An 18,213-nucleotide genomic window follows, 5' to 3' on the forward strand; every position below is an offset into this window, starting at 1 on the left:
GTACGCTAGTGTATGGATGTATATAGATAGATAGATAGATAGATAGATAGATAGATAGATAGATAGATAGATAGATAGATAGATAGATAGATAGATGCTTAGTGTAGGGTATCGTAACCTCAAGGCGTATTGATGATGATTTGGTTGCTATATATGTAAAGGACTTATCTATCTGGTCACGCACAGAAGATTCCGTTTTTTTTTGTGATGATTCTGTTGCTGGTGCTTATAAATATTTAGCCTGATTCATTTCTGATCCAGCAGGTCTGTGATCAAAGACATTCCACTCACGACCGTCCATCTTCACTTTTCAATATTTCGTTTAAAATATTGCTTGATTTTCAAATGTTCTGTGATCTATAACAACATCTACAAATCGATGAAGAATGTAGCATAATGGGCAACAATATTTTGCGCGCGCGCCCACACACACAGACACACACGTACGCACACACACACGCACACACACACACACGTACACACACACACACACACGTACGCACATACACACACACAGACACACACACGTACGCACACACACACACACACACACGTACGCACATACACACACAAACACACACACACACACACGTACGCACATACACACACACAGAGACACACACACACACACACACACACGTACGCACATACACACACACACACACACACACACACACACACACACACACACACACACACACACACACACACACACACACACACACACACACACTAGAATATATCGCTCTTTGTAATTGCTTAGTACAAAGTTAATTCTAATTGGCCGATGATGAAACGCATTAAACCAATGAACGTTCTTTTTTCGTCTTTGTTTATGTTTTTCAAGTATAGTGTACCTCGAACTAGATCATCAATTGTTTTCTTTAATAAAAGAAGAATAGCAGAGTGTTCTACGAATGAGATTTTAGCTTCAAAAGTTAGTGATAGTTATAAATGGAAAGCTTTGAAAAAGAAGGATAGTCACAACTGGAAAATCTTTTTTAATAAGGGATGGTCATGATTTAAATGCTTTTTAAAGGAAGGATGGTTTCAGTTGGAATGACTTTAAAGAAAGAGCAACAGTTAGAAAGACGCTCGTTTCGTTTGTCAGCACATTTTCGCATGCTGAGGGAATAAATCGGATTTCGAGAATTTTCAGAAACTTATTAAAAACGTGCCACTTTAGCAGTACATGAACAGTCATCTCCCTTGATGTGGGAATTACTTAGACACACTTAGTTGTTATCGTGGTTTTGTTACTTCGTCATTGGATTATTTCTTAACAATACAGAGCTTTGCTACTTTCCAACGGTTTTCGAATCTACCCCATTAACAAATAAGAGGTAATTGTTCCAAGTGATTCTGTAATACAAAAGTATAACTTTACTCTTTAATATATCATACCAGGAAACTGATTCGGGTCATTTCTTTGATATAATGACTACTATGGATGCTCGATATGTAAGTGAACCCATGAGAGCTGATCAGTTTCATCAGTCAACTGGGGAGGATTTAATGAAATGTTTTAATAAATACGATATGACGCATAAAAGGCGAGGTGTCGCTTACATCTTCAACAATGAAAATTTCAAACGATCGGAACTTGCAACTCGTTATGGCTCATCAAAAGATACAGAAGATTTTAAAAAGGCATTAATTAAACTTGGATTCCGTGAAGATGATATCAAAGTTTATATGGATGCAACAGTCGAAGAAATGCGCGACGCTTTGAAGCAGTTTGGAAAAAATTCTCATACTGATATTGATTGCTTTATTTGTGCAATATTGAGTCATGGTGGCCCGGACGACGTTATCTGTGGATACGACGATGTTGTTAAACTAGACGAATTGTTTTCTTACCTGAGACCCAAGTGTTGTCCATCTTTAACAGGAGTACCTAAATTATTCTTTGTTGAAGCATCTCGTGGAAGTAAGATTGATGTGGGGGTCGAAAAAACTGATGCTGATTTAATAGGGTATGGAAAAAGGACACCCAAAATTCCGGTTATGGCAGATATGTTGGTTGTTTATTCATCGAGTAATGAATATTCTTCTTTCATAAATGAAGATGGTTCGTGGTTTATGCAAGCTCTAAGTAAAATGTTGATGGAATATGGCAATGAATATGAAATCATGAAACTTTTAACTGCTGTCTCTAACCGTGTTGCCTCTTTAGACTTCCGAAGTTCGGCTAATTCGGAATACAATGGATGTAAACAAATGCCTCACATTATGTCGACATTGATTAAAGAACTAAAGTTTCAGTCCAAGAACTAAATGTACCGTTTACTTTAATATCAACACTAAAGTTTTACGTAAATATATGTATACAAATACAAAATGTATGTGCTTTTACATATAATTACTTGACCTAAAATGTAACATTTTAAATCAATTATTTTCTATAATTGTTAATATGATTCCAATCTTAATTTGGTTTCTTTTTAAAGTGTTTAAAAGAATATATTTATTTGTCATTGCTTTCATCATTATATCATCACAAGTATATATTTTATTTTTATCCCTACATATTATTAATTTTATATGAATGTTTACAGACATAAATTTTTTATTCTATTTTTTATTTTATTTTATTCGAATTAAATTATAGCTTGCACAGTAAGGTCCGGCGAATCTATATACACATATGTATACTTATCTGTTAAAATTAAAATATAATATTCAGTATCGAACTATGATAAAGTTATTTAGAGGCCTGATGATTGGGGTTGCATTTTAAGAAATGTTCCTATAAAGCGCTGCGTGCTTAAGGAACCATAAAAGAACCTCAAGAAACACGTGTAGCAGAGAAATGAGTAGTAAGTATTAAATTAAAATTCTTTTATATGGTGTGATGATGGGGACTACTATCTCTAAATAACATTATATATATATATATATATATATATATATATATATATATATATATATACACACATATATATATATATATATATATACCAGCCTATGTAACCTAATGTTACCATGTACGTCTGATATATTTTAAAGTTATTGAAAGCACAGTATCACTGAATTATTTTCTTTCTATCCTTTAAGTGTTCTAATAGTTTCTTCGTTTGTGCCAAAGTGTTATTCAATTTCACTCGAACCCTTTTCAGTACTTTTTGGTTATCTCACCCCCATTAAAACATTGGGTTTTATGAGAAATATCGGTACTTTTGGTTATTTCTCTCAACGAATAAAATCGTTTAACCCTCAATAAAAGAAAATGAAAAAAATTAATAAAAATGAAAAGTGAAAAGATAAAACATCGTATTGAATCTCATAATATTTTTATAACAAATCATTCTAAACTGAAAAAATTAATAAACTTGAAAACTGAAGCAATTAAACATCTTAATGAATCTGATGACATTTTTATAACAAATCATACCATGCCTATTGAGAAGGCCAAACGTCAACTTGTTGAAGTTCTGTATCAAAAGTACTCTTTTAATCCAATCTTTTGTCGCCACATAAACTCAATTTTTTACTGGGGTGAGTGATAACCCAATTTTTAATGGCAGTTTTTTTTAATGGGGAAGAGATAACCAAAACGTACCCCCTTTTCATTTTGAAATGATTAGATACATTGATATTTTATTTCCAGAGAAATCAACTCTCTTGGTAGTCGAGGCTCTTATTATTCAACTTCGTAAAGACTGGGTGTCCATGACTTACTTTTACTATTTGAAAATTTCAGAAAGAAAAAGACTAACTCAAAGCAAATTATCTTTTATTAGGATTATCAGAACACTTTCGTGTAGATTCCATTTGTTGCACACAATCTTTTGTTTCTTGTTTTTTGTTTTTCTCAAATTGTAAAGATAATTTTATGTACATTCTGTATTTTATGCAGTGAAAAACAACTCTAGCTCAAGGATGGGAGACAACTTTTGAAAATACTTGCAGTTTTACGAATGGAATTCCCCTTGCGCAACTTAAAGCAGAAATGGAATTCCCCTTCTGCTTTCAGTTTTACAAATGGAATTCCCCTCTCGTGCTTTCAGTTTAACATGACCTTACAAAAAAATAGCACCAAAATATGTTAACAATACAAAATAATCTGTAGAAGACCATGTCTCCGTGGCTAGGCTTTGAGGCGAAATTCTGGTTTAAGCACCTCATATTTTAGGTTTAAGCACCTTCATAACTTTTTTATTTGGAGAATTTACAGAAACTTTTTGCGAATTTCTGTTCAATACACGGGAATTCATACGATTGTACTGGCTTCATGGAGGCATGGCGTGGATTCGATCCTCGATCGCCAAATTTCACTTTTCAACAGCACTTTTCCTGCAGAGGAAACAATGGTTGATTGCAATGGTTGATTGACCCTTCTAACCTCTTCTAGAATTGAGATGACAGACTCACCCCCAACGAAATCTATTGTCTTTGCAATATACTCTTTTACTTGTTTCAGTCATTTGACTGCGGCCATGCTGGAGCACCGCCTTTAATCGAGCAACTCGATCCTAGGACTTATTCTTTTGTAAGCCCAGTACTTATGCTATCGGTCTCTTTTGCCGAACCGCTAAGTAACGGCGACATAAACACACCAGCATCGGTTGTCAAGCAATGCTAGGGGGAGAAACACACACACCCATATATATATATACATATATACGACGGGCTTCTTTTCAGTTTCCGTTTACCAAATCCACTCACAAGGCTTTGGTCGGCCCGAGGACATAGTAGAAGACACTTGCCCAAGATGCCACGCAGTGGGACTGAACCCGGAACTATGTGATTGGTAAACAAGCTACTTACCACACAGCCACTCCTGCGCCTATATGTTTATCTTTCTAACTAGTTTTGTATAGTTATAAATACTAGAACTCCGAAAGCCAAGATCAGTTAGTGAACAGAGACCAACTCGAGATGGCCACAAACAGACAGCCATTTTTTGAGACAAACGGCCAAGGAAGAATACAATCAATTTCTATGAGATACAACATCCCTCGACTCTCTAACTTTCACTAGTTCATCTTCTTTTCTCTACAACATCACTCTGTCTCTACCTTTCTTACTGCTAGAATTACAAATGTGCTCATACTTATACAAGAAGAAATTAACTTTCTTAACCTTGAATGCTTTAACACTTATATTATTATACACACCTTGCCCTTCGAGGCATGGCATTATATTGAGTAACAGTAAAATAAATAAATTTAAAGTCAACATCAACTTTTATCATTGTTCTTCTTTCATCTTGCACATCTGCAACAGCAACACCCGTTACACTCGCTAACAACCGACAACCACAATTACCATCACAATTACCGTTACACTGGTGACCACTGACTCCACTTTAACAATACCGTTACACGATTATGCAAAAACCCAAACCGAAAATATTTAATTTAAGGGCTATTTTGATGTTATTTTTAGCACATCTCACGACCATCTCATACCTTCGTCCTTTCTTTGTCACTCAGGTATTTGATGTTTTTCAATATCTTTCTCCCCATAAAAAACATTTCATGGTCTATTACTAGATTTAAGCAAAAAAAAATTTGGACTGTCAATATTTCAAACTCTGATTTTAAAGAAAAAATCGAAAACTTTTTTTTTAAATTTAATTCGTAAAATTAGAAAAAATTATTTTTCTTAATTGAATGAATTCCGTATAAGACACAAATTCCCACAAATTTTCTAAAAATTACAAATAGAGGAGTCACGTGGAGTTGTCATAAGGTGCTTAAACCGGTTTCAATTCCTGAAACAGGCCTTGAGTATAACATTTCATTTCAAGTTGCTCCAGTCTATTCAGTGGGCAAAAATGACTATTCTTGCGACGCACCGGCATCCCGTCCAATGGGGAATAATATGAGTAGCAGAAATATCTGACAATTACAAAACTTTGAAATTGAATTCATACGACTATATCGGATGTAAAACAGAAAGAAATATCCTAAAGAACATGATTGCGATTCGATAAAATGTTACCAATGTCATCAATACACATAACTATTCAAGACTTCTTGTGGAGCTGGATCTAATAGCAATTTCATCTTTGGCTTGCTGACTCTGTCCAAGAGCAGCGTTATATATTCAGTGCATTTTAGCCACTTCAGAGCAGAGAGAAGCAGATCACAGCGGGGTCACAACACAAAAATCAATGGACGATAACGGCAATACACTATGACTAGCTAACTTCAAGAAACTGACGACAGCAACTACTATCCCATCTCCTTCAACAACATCTCATATAAGGTTCGGACTAGTTTGGTTTAAATATCATTTCTTTGTCGTTCGTAGTAACTACAATATTTTTGCTGACGATAAAAGTAAATATTTTTGCACTAAAAGCCACGGCAGCCTTTTTTATTTATTTCCTATCATTGTTAATAAGAATGCAAGCTTTGTTTATAAATACCATAAACTTTTTTGGTTTTTAATATAAAATAAAGTTCTTTTACATACACAACTGCCTAATTTATTCATTCTAATTTAAAAAAAAAAATGATCTTTGACTCTGAAAATTGAACTAACATTGTTTTTATATACAACTACCTACTAATACGGCTCATATGCACGCAGTCACTACTTTATATTTTTCTGAACTAATACTTTTCAGGTGGACTGGTATTTAGGCAAAGCTCTTATTTTTATTCATATATCTTCCCGTGCTGGGATTTATCAAGAAAGAGAATTTTTTTCTTCTTTTTGCACGGAACTGTATCATTTCATTGTTTTATTTATTCTGTCTTTTTCTTTAATTTTAGTGGAGAATGGCCTGAGTAAATTTGTTAACGATAAAATTAACCCCATTTTTCTTTCTTAGAAGATGTTCCACCTTAGTTTATGTAATCCCTATGCCTTTCTTTCCATCACAAAACCTATAACTTCAAAAAATAATTATCGATCCACACTTTTCTCCTTCAAATCGGATGTCATCAGGTGAAGTGCTGATCTTTGCACACGTTTTCTAATATGCAAATTCTTCCGCTATCTCCTATTCTACATTGTGACCACAATCCAATTGTACAGCAAGCTCCTTGATGCTTACTCATCTGTCTACACGAATCAATTCATCCTCTCGCTTGCGATTCGTGTGAGTTGTCGTACTTGACGGGCTCCCATTGAACGGTTAGTCTTCATTGTTAGTTTACTCTTCCTTGAGCTGGCAGACACGTTAGCGCACTGGGCGAAATGCTTAGCGGTATTTCGTCTGTCGTTACGTTCTGAGTTCAGATTCCGCTGAGGTCAACTTTGCCTTTCATCCTTTCGGGGTCGATAAATAAAGTACCAGTTTCGCACTGGGGTCGATATAATCGACTCAATCCCTTCGTCTGTCCTTGTTTGTCTCCTCTATGTTTAGCCCCTTCTGGGCAGTAAAGAAATATATACTTCTTCAACCACCTCTGCTCATTACTCTTGTCAATAATGTCATCGCAGGAAGGAACCTGTAGTTTTTTGTGAATGTCATTGCATCTATTCCAAATCTGGTATTTGCCTGCAGTGAATGACTATATTTGCATTACTTTCGGTACAACACTTGTATTTTGTCATAGAAACAAATAAATGTAAATAGTTTAAACATAGTCTCCTATTACGTCAAATTGCAAAATATTTTAAGATTATAATTTCTCGACTGTTAACCTCATCGCTAAAAGTAAACGCTATTTTCTGGGTTTTACTGATAAGTGAATGTTACTATTATTTTTACATGTTACACAGATAACTCGTATGTACTACTCCCGAATACTAAAGCCATCTTTGACTTCGAATATTGAACTCGGAAACTGATGTTTATCATACTCAAACTAAGATTATCTGATATTGCGCCGCCATATAACCGCCATAAAGGGGTTTCTAGTCGAAGAAAATACTCCAGGACTTATTCTCTCTAAGCTATTACTTATTCTATCGTTCCCTTTTGCCAAACCGCTAATTTACGGTAAACACACTAAGATCAGTTGTCAAGCGTTAGAGGGAGGACGAACACAGGCACAAAGAAACACACACATACATAAATGTGTGTGTGTGTGTGTGTGCGTGCGTGTATGTGTGTGCGTGTGATATATATATATATATATATAATACATTAAAAGTCAGGTTGAATCTTGCTTGCTTGCAATGTTACCCAGCCAAACTGGCGCCTAATGGGAAAATGCTATGAATTAAGTTTACCCTGAAATGTGAATACGAACAGAATAAAACAAGCTTCGCGTAAATCGAACAAGTGGTTTGGGGGATAATAGAGGTTTTCGGGGGTATAAATATCCAAAATGGTGCATAATGGGAAAATAGTCCGAAAATAATCTTAATCCTGAATAGAAACTCTTATCTTTCGATTAGACACTGTGACTTGACAACGAAAAAATACGATTTTTTTTACAGTAAATGTTTCTATTTTCGCTTCTGTTAAACACAGTATATTAATCATTTAGATATATTCTTAATAGAATGTGATTTCAAAAATGTAAGTTGTTCATTAAGTAGGTGTTTATATTTTAGCTTTCTTTAAACAGACAATATTTCAATGTTTTTACCTCCGCCTTAGCGAAGGCGGAGGTATTGTTTTCAGTTGTGTTTGTATGTTTGTTTGTTTGTCCGTGGACAAGATATCTTAAGAACCGCTTGATGGATTCGGATGAAACTTTCAGGGATGTTTGGTCTTGTGACTGGCTCGAAATGATTAGATTTTGGGATCGATCTGCAACTGGAACAGGATTCTGGATAATTTTTCCTGTTTTTTTCAATTAATTTTTGAGAGCGGTCGGGTTCATTTTTAGTATTCTCGTTTGTGAGGGCAATCGAGTTTATTTCAGTTATTCTCCTTTTAAAAACCATCTCTGGATAATTGTTGAGAGCATGCTGGTGTTGCCTTGGCGGAGGTTTGTGCTCTTGTTTTAAATTATTTTCAAGTAAATACCACTAAAAAATTTTGGCATATTGAACAAATATTTTAAAGTGGAAATTACTTTAAAAATACGGTAAATATTTCATAAAAGACCCGTTCGTAACCTCGGCGTGAAATAGTTGTTTTTTTTTCCATAGGTTTTTTCCGAATGCATTCAAAGTATCTCACCTGCAAAGATTTGGCTGCTTCTACATAACAGCTATTTGCGATAAAGAACCCGAAATACCTGTTACGTGGTAGCTGGGAGTGCAAGAAATAGCAGTGAAATATTTCCTTTTCTGGGGAAAGGAGCCGTTTACACGTGATTTCGATGTCACATTCGCTGAAAGCATGCGAAATAACATAGAAAAAACACGAAGCAAAATTCCGTTGGTGGGAAACTCAGAGTTTCCCGGTGACCCAACGGGTCATGGGTAGTCTAGTATATATATATATATATATATATATATATACGTGGAAATGGATGCGTTGCGTTCAGTTAAATAATAAATAATGTATGTATATATATATATATACAAAATTAAGAGGAATGACCACTAAAGTGGACGCCTAATATGCTAAACATAGACGTCAAAACGCCATTTCCACGAAGAGTGTGTTCTCAAGAAATTCTCAACAAAACGCCAAAATGTAAAAATGAGTAAGACAAATGAAAATATACGAAATAAAAAACGATTACCTACGTACCATAATTTCACTTGTTAATAATTTACGCATGTAAATACTCAAATATCTGCAAGATCATCAGCGAAGTCTGTCGCTTACAAAACACATTTTCCAGAACTAGATACAAAATGCTCAACCGAAATAGAGTATGTATATAGTTCTACAAATTATATTTGGATGTATTTTTCAAATGTCTTCACTTCGGCGTGCTGAGACCGGAAATAACTTTGCAGTTAGTAAATTTCAGCAGCTAATTTATATACACACACATAATCTTCGCACTCTCTAAGAAAAAAAGACGTCGACTTTTTGACGTACACAATATTTTAATCATTTAGAAATCTTTTTAACTGAATGTGATTTCAAAAATTTAAGTTGTTTGTACAGTAAATATTCATATTTTAGCTTTCTTTAAACAGACATATTTAGTAAAACATATTAAGCAACACTAATAATAAATCAAAAAGCATAAAAATAAACATGTTTTTAACGGTTTTATAGATATTTCAAACTTATGATGCTATGTGTTTCCATTATTTTGTCCAACCCCTGTATGAATACGTATAAAAAAGGGGTTCGACTTGCACAGAATACAAATGATATAGAGAATTAAAGGGGTTGAAGAAAAGTACTACAAGTTCAACAGCTGTTTCTGGGGGCTCGGTGGTCCAAAATAATTTTTGCAGATTGACTCCATCGTAGGATGAGATGGGCCGCTGTCTTCAGAGGAGAAATCTTACATTTGAGATGTTAATGGAAAGAAGTTTTTTAGTCAAAAACTATCTCGCACCGAAGGCGATGTACGCGGGCGCATTGTCGTGATTAAACCACCACTCTCCACTTTTCTACAGGTCGGGGCATTTTCGTTTCACTGCGTCTTGCAAATGTTTCATAACGGCCAAGTAAAATGTTATGTTAACAACTTGACTAGGAGGAACAAATTCTGTGTTGACAATTCTTTTCGTATCGATGGAACAAATCAGCATCGTTTTGACATTGGACTTCCGTTGACACTGTAACGGTATTGTTAAGGTAGAGTCAGTGGTCACCAGTGTAACGGTTTGTATTGTGACATATGTCGGTGTTAGCAGTTACCAATTGTAAAGGGTTAGGTTGTTGCAGATGTTCAAGATGAACGAAGAACAGTGATCGAAGTTGTAAAGAAATATTTATTTACCGTTCCTTAATATAATGCCATGCCTCGACGGGTTGGTGTGATATAACCGAAAGAGCATGCGAGATTAAGAAAGTTAATTTCGGTCTGTATGTATGTACATCTTATTGCAGTAGTAAACCACAGATAGTGATAGAATAATGTTTTAAGAGAAAAGAAATTGAGTTAGTGAAAGTTATAAAGTCGAGGGAATACTTGGCTGATTGTAACCTTCTTTCTCCCTCTCACCGTGTGTCTTTAGTAGCTGCCTGCTAGTGGCCATGACTCTAGTCGTTTCGGTTCACTAACTGCTTTTGCCTTACCAAATTCTAATATTTATAACTATGCAAAAACAGCCAGAAGGATAGACATATTGTTGAGAACAATAGATTTCGTTGTGGATCTGTTAATTCAATTCTAGCTTTTGGTGAAATAGAAGAGGTTAGAAGGGTCAATCGGCAAAGACAAATCGGCTTAGCAAAGCCATATGCTAAATGTAACTTGCGTCAACCATTGTTTTCTCTGTGGGAAAAGTGTTGTTGAGCTGTTAAGTGAAATTTGGCGATCGACGATCGAATCCACACCATGCCTGCATGAAGTTCACTACAACACGCATTTTGGGGGTGTAATGACATCGAATGCTTCCATTGACTTGATTGCTGCTTCGTTTTCGGATCGTAGCCGTATCACCACCTTTTGTCACCAATGATGACCTTCGAAAAAAAGGTCCGCATCAACTTCTAACTGTTCTTTCATTTCAACACACATTCAGTCCATGAACAAGCGAGACACAAATTTTGCTGCAACTCTTTTTATATCAACAAGTTCATCAATTATTCGGTGACAATCCTCCAAGCACAGTTCATGATGTCTTCATTATGTTTTCATTTGTTCGGGAGGTCGACGATCACCCTGAACGAGATTGATCTTCAAGTGACAAGTGGCCATTCCTAAAGCGTGAAAACCACTCGTAAACTTGCGTTTTACTCATGGCAGCATCCTTGTAAGCTGTCTGAAGCATGACAACTGTTTTGTCTGCTGTTTTCCTCAGCAGAAAACAGAATTTCACAGAAGTACGCTGCTCATTTGTTTCAGCCATCGCAAAAATCGACGAACAGGGGAGAAGTACTGTAAAACAAAGACGCACCACGTGACAGTACGACGTGACACGATGACGCCTGATGGCGGCATAAAGTGGCTTCTAGCGGTGAGAGCCTGAGCTACAACGGTTACAACGTTTCCGGTTACTTTTGGGTACCCTCTAGTATATATATATATATATATATATGTTGTGGTTAGAACCGCTTCATACAGACTCTCGTTTCCGGAATGAGATAGAAAATATTTCATCACTAAACACTTGCTGATAATCCACAAAGCTTAAGGAAAACTGACAATGGATTAGCATTGTTTCCACATCTGAGATGATGCTATTCCTACGCAGGCAATCGTTCGATGCTACGTCTAAAAACAAAGCCACCCAATTAATTGGAAAAGACGATATTCGCACAAAAATCCAGACATACATCAACAAACATTCTGGATCCACACGCAGCCTTTATTACAACCTCTTCTCGTACCACACAGTCAGGCTTGCGCCTATGCATAATTTTTACGCACACACACACACACATTTATACAAATGCACATACATACATGTATAAACAAGATGGCGCTGGCGTGTCAGGAAGTACGAAGATAAGCCCCTGTAAAAACAATTTGAAAACCCCCAAATAGATCGAAGTAACTAAAAGTAAAGTGGTCTCTGGTTTTAATATATCATGTATTACGACTCTGTTTATCTAATTCGATCCACCTATATGCAATTCAAGGGAAAATTTCACGACGTCAAAATATCAAATCCGACTCAAGACGTGATTTCCGCAAACACGACTTGAAAATAAAAATAGAAAGACGTCAAATTCATTGACTGCACCTTTCTTTTTCTTTTCTTTTTACTTGTTTCAGTCATTTGACTGCGGCCATGCTGGAGCACCGCCTTTAGTCGAGCAAATCGACCCCGGGACTTATTCTTTGTAAGCCCAGTACTTATTCTATCGGTCTCTTTTTGCCGAACCGCTAAGTGACGGGGACGTAAAAACACCAGCATCGGTTGTCAAGCAATGCTAGGGGGACAAACACAGACACACAAACACACACACATACATATATATATATATAAACAAACGGGGGGGTTGGTCTAAAGTCGTATGACAACCACCGTTATATTATATTTTGTTTAACCGTTACCGTTTTCAATTTCGTTTTCGTCTCTCGTATTTACATCCGTCTCGTGCGTTCACATTCCTGTCTTCTACCAAGAAATCTAATGCTTACAGCTTAGTTTTTTTTCTTGGGGCTGGCCGAGTTGGAGCAAATATCAGAATTGAACAGCCGAAATTTGCTATGATGATTCGGTGTCTGACTGAAGATTGAAGGTTTCGAATGATTTGTCTGTGTTCCGTGTTTGTCCCTTCCTGTATTTCACGTTCTTTATATATAAAACATTTATTCTTATATATATATATATATATATATATGTGTGTGTGTGTGTGTGTGTGTGTGTGTGTGTGTGTGTGTGTCTGTGTGTCTGTGTCTGTGTGTGTATGTGTCTGTGTGTGTGTCTGTGTGGGTGTGTGTCTGTGTGTGTATGTGTCTCTGTGTGTGTCTGTGTGTGGGGTGTGTGTGTGTGTGTGTGTGTGTGTGTGTGTGTGTTATATGTATGTATTTACATATATATGCGAAAACTGCGTAGTTACAGATGAAAAGTAAATTTACGTTTAGTCATTGTAAAAACTGCAAAGTAATGGGTTCACTGGATTAAGCTTTATTTCTGAAAAACAGTTACTTTGAATTTGCAGTAGAGAAAGGTCTATGGAGGTAAATGTTACGAAATGTGACCTGGGAGCAGGGGAAAGCAGTAGTCCGAAAAGAAAAGTCTGGAAGCACATCATATAAACCAATATAAAGGGAAATAACTCTTAACAATTCGTCACTGAATTCATTGATCGTCGCCAGGTAAAGGTTCTGTAAATTTAGAAATCTCTTATCCGAGGAGTGGACGGGTTAAAATTTGGATATATTTCAAGCTTTTCAAGGTTTATTCTTTTGTCATGGCATGGCTGGGTATTAACATGTTTGCCGTGTGGTATGTGTGGTATGAAGCTTGCTTCCCAAGCATGTGGTCTTTAGTTCAGTCCCGCTACGTGACACCTTGTGCTTCACTATTCTACTATAACCACGAGCCGACCAAAGCCTTCTTTGGAAAATGTCGTATATATCTATATCTATATGTATATAACAATGTCTGTGTGCGTATCTTTGTGTTTGTGTTGTGTTTATCTTCCTCCACTGCCTGACAATCGTCCCCGGAATTGAGCAACTCAGCAAAACAAAAAGCGATGGAATAAGCACCAGGCTTTAAGCATGATTACAGCGGTGGATCCATTCGTCTAAAAACCCTTCAAGGTAGTTCTCCAGCATGGTCGCAGTCCAATGCCTGAAGTAAGTCAAAATATAGAAAAAAACATAAAGATGAACAAATTGTAGTAATCTTTAAAAAAAGTCAGAAATTATCCCGTGCACTAAAACTCGTAATTTCATCAGACGTGTAATCAATGATGCTTTAAAAACCTCTTAAATTACGACTTTTAAAAAGAAAACAAAAACTGATTTCTACTTTTTTAGTTCGCATCTTTTCCTACTTCTTTCTCTTAAACTTATTTGATTTTCACTTTTTTTTCGATTTTCGTTTTTTTTTTTTTTTTTTTCCAGATATATATTTTTCAGTGACGGAATCAGTGATCCTCCCATTAACACAGCATCCAGAGTCTGGGGATGAAGCAAAGGAGTCACAGAATGGGAATCCCAAATAAGGCACCAACCTCTTATCCAGGGTCAAACGGTAAGACCATCTGGTCTCTTCCCATCACTTCTGGATATTCTCGCCGACACCAGAACTGAGGAGATATTGATCCAATCCAGAGCCCACTTGATGATTAGGTTTAGCTCGGTGAGACAAACGAAATGACTGGCATTTAGGCAGCAAGACAAACCACGAAGGCCTGTGAGATCGCTGAGCCAACCACAGAGACATCTCAGTTCCCCACGGATGTCGGGTCCCATTCTGTGGAACTCATCCAGGCTCAGTAGACCAACAACGTTGACCACAAGCAGGACATCAATTCAGTCCCCCTGAGAATTTCGTCCTTGCATCCTTAAGTATCCGGACTCGTCAGCAAACCATTTCTTCCAGTCTGAGGCGTTTGAGACGCCTGGAGGGGCTAACAACGAAGTTCTTGTCATCGTTGGCGGCTCGTATTAACGAGGTGCAAGGAGATGCCTGTGAGGGTGCTTGGCTGTTCCAGCACCTTAGCCTCACCATCGCCCGTGGTAATGCCGCCAGTGTGTTGACGTGTTTCGGTGGGTTCCGTTGAAACTTATGGTGTAGGACCAATTAAAGCTCCTTAGTGTTAAACCGATGACTTTTTATCTTTCTTTCTCCTTTCCTTCTTTTTTTGCCCTTTTTTTCTTTCTTGGTACATGTTTGTGTTTTCGCTTTGGGATTTCTATTTAAATATAACTTTGTGTTATATATGTATCATATTCGTGTGCACCATATTCCTATATGTTCTATATGTAATAAGTAAATCACTTAAATTTTCAATCAAACAAACAACTTTTTCAAAAACTATATATTTTTCAGTCTGCATACGAACATGTCAATATTAAATCTTACGAAATTTTTCCGTCGTAGTCTTCAATGTTTGTAAAAAGATGCAACTGTGGAAAATAAATAAACGTTGAATAAAATAAATAAATAAATAAATAAATAGTAGTAGTAGTAGTAGTAGTAGTAGTAGTAGTATCGTGGAAGGAGTCCAAACAATGCAAATTATTGAAATTTTGAATATTTACAAGTTTCGAGAAACGATTCTCTCCTCTTGAGAAGCTATTCTCTCTCTCTTTCTCTCTCTCTCTCTCTCTCTCTCTCTCTCTCTCTCTCTCTCTCTCTCTCTCTCTCTCTCTCTCTCTCTCTCTCTCTCTCTCTCTCTCTCTCTCTCTCTCTCTCTCTCTCTCTCTCTCTCTCGCTATCACATCATATGCAGCTCCAAGTGTGCCTACCAGGATCGAAATATGATGATTATCAGAATGAAAGTGAGCAAAACAAATTTTTAAATATTGTTTATATATCTATGCACTTATTAACACATATAAACTTTTTTCTTTACTTGTTTATATATAGATGTATATGTATATATATATATATTAGCAAGCTATTTCTAGCATACGGCCGACTACCTAGTGGTCTTGCCCTTTGAATGTACATACATATATATATATATATATATATATATATACACACAACACACACCACACACACACACACACACACACATATATATATATATATATATATATATATATTATATATATATATATATATTAGAAGAAATGAGGTACTCAGAAATTCGGATGGTTTTATATTTACAGATATTTATTTGTATATTACATGTTTTTATACATCATATAACTTATATCATATACAAATAAATATCTGTAAATATAAAACCATCCGAATTTCTGAGTACCTCATTTCTTCTAATATAAATACCTGTACATCATCTCCAAACTTTCTAATATATATATATATATATATATATATATATATATATATATATATATATATATATATATATATATATATATATATACGCATACACACATACACACACACACACACATATATATATATATTATATATATATATATTATAATATATATATATATATATATATATATATATGTGTGTGTATATATATATATATCATATCGTATCATATATCATGTCATAATAATAATTTATTCAAAAGTGTTCTCGCTTCCCTTCTGGGAAGTATGCAAATAAGCAAGCATAATTAGTTCTTCAACACTGTAGATCCACAAAAAAGAAAAAGGCAATTATCGATTACATTGACATCAAGAGAGAGAGGATAAAACACAGTCTGTTGATGAGTTGAACTCGAACTTCTAATTGGATTTCCGGTTATTCTTTAGAAGACATGCAAGAAAGCTTCCCAAAATGTTGAAAAAAAGGTATAATATGCCCTGTCCTTACAGTAAAAAGCAGAGCAGATGCTAAAAATTGCAAGCCTATTTCTCTGAACATACATAGTCACAAAGTCATAGGGCACCTTATCATAAGAGGCTGATTATGTTCCTTAAAAGAAGTATCTTCTTCACCACCACACAAATTATCTTCAGTCCAGGGTGGAACTGCGTCACACATCTACTACGACATTTTGTCTGGGTACTGAAAAAAGCCGCTCAAACATTAAAATATGGATATCTCCACTTTGTCAAGGCCTTCGACGAAGTTGGTCATGGGAGTATGTTTTCTGTGTCTATGTGTGCGCGCGCGCGTGTGTGTGTGTGTGTGTGTGTGTGTGTTTATCTGGTTATATATATATATTATATATATATATATATATATAATATATATATCCGCGAGAAAAAAGCAACAAGAATGGATAGGTTTTTAGTACGATCGTTTCATACAAGGACAGGTTTTATTAAAAGTTGCAAAGATTACAGCATATAAACGAGTCCCGTACTCAATCAGCTAAATAACATGTAAGTTCCCTAGACATCCTAGTGTTTGAGGCTATACTCATGAAGTAATGTAGATAATTAAACAGATTTCTAAAGTTCATTAAAGTTCTTTAAAGATGTACAGTCTTATCACAGAATTTTAAAAAGTTTTGATAGCATCACAGAGAAGGTGACCTAATCTATATGAATTTCCATAGATATGATGAGGATTATATACTCACAGAAGACAATTTATCCATTGTTAATTACAACGAGGTGGGTCTCAATTCCTGCTTATTAGCATTACAGAGAGGGTGAATTAATCCTTTGTATATATGCACAGATTCCAATGGTGTAGATGTAAATTTCCAGAGAAATGGAAATGAATTTCATATCACAGGCGATAAATTTTACAATGGTTGAACACAATGAGGTAGGTATCAATCCTTGTTATATGATTAGGTGTTTGCCACATTAATCAAATTACTGCTATTCACAAGAGGCTGTAGCTATTTTAACTCTTAAAGGCTGAAGGGCTTACTAGATCGGGCCAAGAATAGAGAAGGGAATAAAAGAAAGAGAGAAAAATAATGGAGGAGGGAGCAAAAAGGGGGGGGAGAGGGGGACTAAAAGAGAAGAAAAGGAACATCAGAATAAGAAGAAGAAAAAGAAAAAAGAGAAAAGAGAGAGAAATAGGGAAAGAAGGGAAAAAGAAGAAAAAGAAAAAAAGAGGGTTCTAGCTATACAGGAGAGTTATAGACTGTAAGTCTGGTTTTTAATCAACAGGCATCTAGGAACTAGAGGAGAATATTATTCTTTGACCAGTAAACCGTTAACCGTTAATATTGCTGTTGAAATCAGCTATGAGTTTAAAGAGAATCTAAAGAGATAACACAGTCAGGGTTAAGGGGTTAGATTTTCCTAATGTATTTTC

The 18,213-nt window shown here is 35.7% G+C and overlaps 2 protein-coding genes across 8 annotated transcripts in view; both read left to right on the forward strand.

The window, feature by feature from the left end:
• Positions 1–1,277: 1,277 nt before the first annotated feature.
• Positions 1,278–18,213, forward strand: part of LOC115222278 (caspase-1-like) — a 22,535-nt gene continuing 5,599 nt past the window's right edge. Inside the window, exons 1-2 of one of the 2 annotated variants that reach the window (XM_036511295.1) lie at positions 1,278–1,326; positions 1,381–1,447. Coding sequence is in view for 1 of the 2 variants with exons in the window: in XM_036511294.1 (XP_036367187.1) it covers positions 1,438–1,447; positions 14,794–14,803 (20 nt within the window). In the remaining variant the exon portion in view is untranslated. Of the gene's footprint in view, positions 1,327–1,380; positions 1,448–14,793; positions 14,804–18,213 lie in introns of those variants that run through there. The other variant, XM_036511294.1, reaches the window with a different exon arrangement.
• The window catches only part of LOC115222369 (caspase-1-like), a 45,053-nt gene continuing 28,249 nt past the window's right edge, over positions 1,410–18,213 (forward strand). For 4 of the 6 annotated variants that reach the window (XM_036511289.1, XM_036511291.1, XM_036511292.1 and 1 more), the window contains exon 1: positions 1,410–2,258. In XM_036511289.1, coding sequence (XP_036367182.1) covers positions 1,438–2,258 — 821 coding nt within the window. In that variant the 5' untranslated portion in view covers positions 1,410–1,437. Of the gene's footprint in view, positions 2,450–16,068; positions 16,102–18,213 lie in introns of those variants that run through there. The other 2 variants (XM_036511288.1, XR_005003075.1) reach the window with 2 other exon arrangements.

The sequence above is a fragment of the Octopus sinensis genome, linkage group LG19 (genome assembly GCF_006345805.1).
Source record: "Octopus sinensis linkage group LG19, ASM634580v1, whole genome shotgun sequence".
In the NCBI taxonomy this organism is placed as follows: Eukaryota; Metazoa; Mollusca; class Cephalopoda; order Octopoda; family Octopodidae; genus Octopus; species Octopus sinensis.